We start from the raw sequence: 6,729 nt of genomic DNA on the forward strand, positions 1-6,729 counted from the left end.
TATATCAAGATATAGAAATTACATTTCATAAAATGCAATAGGACAAGTAGAGTCAAACATGCTGTCTTTTAAAACACAGGAAAAGGCGGGGGGTGGAGGGTGGGGAGCCTGGCTGGCTCAGTCAGAAGAGCATGCCACTCTTGATCACAAGGTTGTGAATTCTAGCCCCATGCTGGCTAGAGATTACTTAAAAATAAATAATTAAACTTTAAAAAAAAAAAGAAAAGAAAAGAAAAGAAAAGAAAAAAGAGAACATGCCCCAGAGACAGAAGAACTGAAAGAAAAAGAAGACCCCTCTGTCCCACTCACTGTAACAAGCAGTCCGAGAAGCTTGGGGTGAGCAGGGGACTTGGCAGCTTGACTGGTCCCTCCCACCTGGTCACTGTGGGTACCAACACAAATACCTAGCGGAGCCAGGATTACCTGTGTTACTTTACTTGTGAGAACATATGGAGATAACTCACCTGAAATAATCGCAGGATGCAGCCAATAGGATTCGATGGGCCTCAATGTGTCTCCCCTCCACCACCAGGACAACATCAAAGAGGATGCCACTGTCCCGGAGAGCCAGCAGCCCCCGGAGCAAGGCCTGGGAGTGCTGTGCACTCCGGTAGGTGTTGTTGACACAATGCGGGTGTGAGGGCTGCACAGGCAACTTGCACAGCTGGGTGAACTCCTGCTCCTCCGCCATCCTGACCACCACACCAGACCTCACAACTGCGGCTGTCAGCTGGCAAGACAGAGGGGACAGGGAATAAGCCAGGGTGGCAATACCAAATAGTGCACAGATTGGTCCATGGCACTTTTGTTCCTCTCACCAGTTTGCCTGTGCTTTCCCTGTGGCCTTAAACCCTCGAATTTCCTCTCCCCTCCCACTGCTTCTCCAAACTTGGGGGCTCCTTTCCTGATGACCTGTGTCCCTTCATCTCTAAGATTCTTCATTAAATGTTATCTCCTTCAGCATCTCTGGGAAACAGAAGGATTCTGGAGACTGATCTCGGTTGCGGCCCTGGCCCTACCATGGACTCACCACAGGACCAACATGACTCTCAGGTTCCTCAAATGAAAAAGGGGAAATAAATTACCCTGCTGTTGGGGAAATCTAAAATTGGTAAATGATGAATATAAAGCACCAGCACAGAACCGGTTCTGAAGAACTCTTCCTCTCTCCCATTGAGAAAGAACAAAACTGGAGTGCCTGGCTGGCTCAGACAGGAGAGCATGTGACTCCTCATGTCTGGGTTGTGAGTTTGAGCCCCATGCTGGAAGTAGAGTTTACTTTAAAAAGAGAGAGAGACAGAAAGAATAAAATTGGGTTCCCTCACGTAGGAATGGATGCATAAAAATGACAACAGACCTGAATGGTGGCCAGGAGACCCAGGAGAGGGTCCAGGACCTGTCTTCTTTTGCCAAGATTCAAACACAGTAACTTCAACTAGAGCTGCTGCATTCAAGATCACCTGCAGCAGGTTTTTATTTCAAGGTTACTTTGTAATAATTGAATATGTTCAAAACATGCACAAGGATTTGAGTTGAAGCCTCAGAAACCCAATCAATAAAACAAACCTTTGGCTGTACATTCTGAGTCAGGGGGCAAGCAGTCCTGCACTGTGCTCTGGGGCTAAGCTAAGCACTCTCTAGCCACAGCACTGCCATCCAGCCAGCAGGTGGGAACCCAGGTGAACATCTATCTACCTTCCCCACCTATGGCCATTCCACTATCCCCTCCCTTAAATTAGTTTTTTCTCTAATTCCTTGTACTGTATCTTTAAGAGAAAAAAAATGAAAGGAGCACTTAGCTGACTCACTTGGTAGAGCACAGGACTCAATCTCAGGCTTGTGAGTTCAAGCCCCATGCTGAGAGTGGAGCCTACTTAAGATTTAAAGAGAGAGAGAGACAGACAGACAGACAGATATTCTACTATAAAACTTGCCAGGTGAGCACCTGGGTGGCTCAGAGAGAGAAGCATCGGCCTTTGGCTCAGGTCATGATCTCAGGTCCCTGCTTAGTAGGGAGTCTGATTCTCCTTCTCCCTCTGCTTCACCCTCTGCTCATTCTCTCTCTCATGCTTCTCTTGTCTCTCTCTGTTTCAAATGAATAAATAAAATATTTAATTTATTTATTCATGAGAAACATAGAGGCAGAGACATAGGCAGAGGGAGAAGCAGGCTCCATGAAGGGAGCCCGATGTGGGACTTGATCCTGGGACTCCAGGATCACGCCATGGGCCGAAGGCAGGCGCCAAACCACTGAGCCACCGAGGGATCCCCCCACATCCAACTCTTGATCTCAGCTCAGGTCTTGATCTCATGGACAAGAGTTCAAGCCCCGAACTGGGCTCCACACTGGGCATGGAGTATACTTAAAGAAAAAGACAAAAAAACCTTTGCAAAAAGAGACCTCTGTCCTCACTACTAGACTCAGGAGCACTAGCACCATCCAACATATTCTACATCCCTCTGTGGCCCCTCAGGGTGCTTCCTGGATTTGGGACCTTCACCATCTACCCACTGCTTCCTCTATACCCTGGACTGGCTCACACACAGACATCCAGGGCCAAAGGATATCCCCCACTAACCCCATCTCTTGAAACTTGAAACTCTGCCCCATGGCAATATGCCATCTTTTCTGATCCCTTCCCGTCAGTCAACACACTCTGCCCCAGCCCACCCCTCTTCCCCAGGAATCTACCCTATATTCCCAGATGCACCTCTAGCTCGATGCCTAATCCAGTTAGCAGCCCTCCCTACTGGTCTAGTTTACTTACTAGTTTTCATACAGCCACAATTTCCATGTCAGAAACCTCATGGTTTCAATGATCTCTTTTCCTTTTTATATCTGTGTCCTATCAGACCCTCCAGCTTTGTTCTGTTTTTTTTGTTTTGTTTTGTTTTTTTTTTTTTACTTATTTATTCATGAGAGACAGAGAGAGAGAAGCAGAGACATAGGCAGAGGGAGAAGCAGGCTCCCTGCAAAGAGCCTTATGCGGAACTCGATCCCAGAATCCTGGGATCACAACCTGAGTCAAAGGCAGACACTCAACCACTGAGCCACCCAGGTGCCGCTTAGGTCCTCCAGTTCTGATTCCTTCTCTCCCATCTCAGATGCCCATCCAGTTATTCCTCTATGGCCACCGCCCTGGGTCAGACCACAGCACTGGCTACCAACTGGTTTCCTTCCTTGTGTCCCATCCTCCCCAGCTCCCCTGTTTAGGCTGCAGGAGGTCCCCATATGCCCAGTGAGTATCCCACCTGGCTTCTCAAGTACTGGCTCTCTACTGCCTTCTACATAGGTCTGTGATCTGGCCCTTAGACCATAAGGGACACCTGTCATCCTCTAAACCATCAGACTCCTACCTAGACCTGTCTTTAAAACCCCATATTGGTCAAGGTCTAGCTTGATGACTTCTCCCTCTGTCATTGTATCAAGAACATGACAGGCATGCTCCATCATTGAAGCTTTTCTATCTACCCACCAGCTACGGCTTTATCTCCTCCACATTGCAAAACTCCATGGCCGTTTGTACACTTGTAACCAAATGACTCTGAGCATTTAGCTCATTATCTCCAAGTCTCAGCTTCCTCCTCACTACTGTGACCACCAGGGAGTCAAGAAGACCTCTTTCTCTAAGGCTGGCAGCAGGGACTGACTGTTCCAACAGACATCCATCTTCAGTGGGTCCCCACTGCACATTAGCATTTCTGTCCCTTTGGGAAGGGATCCATGGCAGCTACATTTATTACAAATACAGAATACAGTAGGAGAAGACTGCCTCCTTGGGTAAGCAAAGCATATTTATCAAGCACAATTTAAGGAACTAAGGTAGGTCTCGAGGGCCACGTGAAGAAAATGAACCAATTCCCTGCTCTGAAGGAGCATAGCTTGGAGTGCAACACATTCAAGACCATGCATCACAGCCTTGTTCATAAGGCAAGCATTGGCCATGACCAAAAATGTCCATCCTCAGAGGACTGGACTCTGCAGCAAAGTAAGCCAACAAGAGTACTAGACAACAGTTAAAATGGGGAAACTAGAACTCAAGCTATAGTCATCAACATGGAGAAAACTCAAAGCCATGGGGGGGGGGAGCACACTAAAGAATATATGTGGTACACAAAGTTTGAAATCATGCCATCCACTTTTGTTTTTAGACAGGTGTTACAATATAACAGAGCATAGACACATTAAAGAACTTCAGGATCATGATTTTTCTCCAGGAAGGAAAAAGATAATGTTTTATTCCTTTAAAACAAACAAACAAACAAAAACAAAGACAAAACATTAGGATCCAATAAGACTAACTTTCCTGTTAGTATGAAATATTTAAAAAATAAACCCTCAAACTTATCTTTTAATATGTTCACATTCAAATTCAAAAGGCGCAGAAAGGCACTGAGACTTAAATTTTCCTCCCACTTAGACCCCAATCAGATCCTCTCCCAGAAGAAAACTACTATTCGACCTTCCCTGTCAGAGGGCATCTATAGATTCAAAGGTAAATCTGTAAATCTACACCAGTTCCCCCCTTCCTTAACTTTTGCATATGAAAACTTAATATCCCTCCCACAGTCCATTGTATCCATAACCACATGTTATTTAACCAATCCTTTCAGACAGACATCAGGGTTTCCTCCAATTGTTTGCCTTAGCAGTTACAGACTGAAAGTCATTTATGTGGCTATGCCACATATACAGCAGTTATCTGAGGAAAATTTTCTAGATACAGAACTGCTGGCCCATGTTAATTTTAATGTATATTTGTCATTTGAATGCATATTGCCAAACTGCCCTCCATAGAGATTGTACTAATTTATTCTTCCACCAGCAAAGTATGAGAACCTGGTTCCAACCACTGTCTAGCTGACCAATACCATTTCTTTTTCTTTATTTTTTTTAAGATTTTATTTATTTATTCATGAGAGACACAAAGAGAGGCACAGACACAGGCATTGGGAGAATCAGGCTCTATGCAGGAAACATGACTCGGGACTCGATCCCGGGTCTCCCGGATCAGGCCCTGGACTGCAGGCGGCGCTAAACCGCTGCGCCACCGGAGCTGCCCATGACATTTCTTTTTCACTCTTTGCTGACTTAGATGAAAAACAGCATTTCATAGTGCAACTATGTTTCGGTAATTGACAAAAATTTAAAAAATTAAAAATTAAGTCAAATGCAACACTTCTTTTAAATACCTTTCCCTGCCTATTTTGCTGAAATAAAGGACGCTCTTGGGAGCTCACTCGGTGACATCTTCTGTCTCCTATTCATTTTACAGGGATTACTCTATTACGAGGTCCTTCCCTAGATTAAGTTCCCTCCCGCTCCGTACATTTCTGATTCAACTCGTCACAAGGAAGGCCCCTCCGTTCCATGTTGTTCAAAGCTTTTGAAGGCCGCAGGAAGGAAGCTTTATGTCCCAAGCAGGTACAAACTGAAGGACGTAAAATAATTTTTTATGAACTCATGGGTGACAGAATCAAAAGTATTTTTTAATTTTCAACTTAATACCATTTACTGGGCAGGCACCCCTCAGTCCTCTGAAGCGCCCCAAAAGTGTCCGCCCTCAACAAACCCCAATCCTTGGCAGCATGAAGCGAGGTACTGCAACAAAAGGAAGAGAGACTGTTGGGAAGAGGAGAGGACGGAGTAGGTACTGATTTCCAGAATGGGGAGCCATCATTGGGGTGCCAACTCGGATGCGCTCTGGAATGAGTCTTCCAGAAAGCTGAGTTGGGGCATCGGGCGCGCCAAACCTGCCGCCCAGGCCCGGCCCCACAGAGGCCCGACGCGAAAAGGACTCCAGGCATAAGGTGATGGCGACCAGGCGACCGACCGGCGGCGACTCCGCGACTCCGGGCCGCCCAGGACTGCAAGGAGAACCCGCGCCCGACGCCCAGGGACGCGGAAATTCTGCAATGACATCGCGATCTCCGGCTTCTCTCTGGAAACCGCGCAGGTGGCGAGGTTGGACCCTCTCAGCGGCAGCCTGCGGGCTGCTGAGGAAACTGAGGCTGGCAGGCGAGGTCCAAGGTCACGCCAGGTGGTGGCAGCCAGGCCCCGCCCCACTCGCCTGTTGCAGGACCCGCCCGCGCACAGCACCGAGGGTCGCGGCTGGGAAGGCCGCGCTGAGACAGACCCGCCGCGGGCGACAGGCCGGCCCAGGGCCTCGAGGCCCGCAGGCCCCGCAGCCGCGGGGAGGCCCAGCATCTCGGCGAGCGCCAGCTCCCCGCCCCGCTGCACCCGGGGGTCCCGCCCGCCGCGCCCCCGCCACGTCAGGCCGCGGGCTCGCCTCAGGCCGCCACTCCCGCGCCCGCGGCCCGCGCCCGCCCCTGCGTCCTCGCGCCCCTCGAGCTGCTCGCCCGGGCTCGGCTGCCGCCCGCCGCCCGCCCCCCGTGCTCCCCGCCGCCCGACCCGCTCGGCCCGCGCCTCGCAGCTCACCTGGTGCCGCCGCAAGCCGAGGCCGCACTCGCCGGAGGCGGGAGCGGGGCGGGCGGGCGGCCGCGGGGCGGGGCCTTGGCGAGTCACGTGGCCGCGCCGCGCAGGCGCCGGGCGGGGGCGGAAGGAGGCGGGGGGCGGGGGCGCCTCGCTGGGGGACTGGAGCGGGGGGCGCCGCCCCGGGCGACTCTTCCGCGGATGCGGCTCTGGCCTCGGCCCAGCCCAGGAGAGCTGCGGCCGCCGGGGTGACCGTGCGCCTCTGCACCGGGCATAGTTCTGGCACCTGGCGGGGC

General features: G+C 50.4%; 1 protein-coding gene across 1 annotated transcript in view; it reads right to left on the reverse strand.

The window, feature by feature from the left end:
* KLHL22 (kelch like family member 22) overlaps positions 1 to 6,506 on the reverse strand; it is a 39,624-nt gene extending 33,118 nt beyond the window's left edge. The window contains exons 1-2 of the mRNA XM_038575937.1: positions 6,440 to 6,506; positions 465 to 730 (exon numbers count right to left, since the gene is read on the reverse strand). Coding sequence (XP_038431865.1) covers positions 465 to 691 — 227 coding nt within the window. The 5' untranslated portion in view covers positions 692 to 730; positions 6,440 to 6,506. The remainder of the gene's footprint in view (positions 1 to 464; positions 731 to 6,439) is intronic.
* Positions 6,507 to 6,729: the final 223 nt, after the last annotated feature.

Source organism: Canis lupus, chromosome 26, assembly GCF_011100685.1.
Source record: "Canis lupus familiaris isolate Mischka breed German Shepherd chromosome 26, alternate assembly UU_Cfam_GSD_1.0, whole genome shotgun sequence".
NCBI classification, from domain to species: domain Eukaryota; kingdom Metazoa; phylum Chordata; class Mammalia; order Carnivora; family Canidae; genus Canis; species Canis lupus.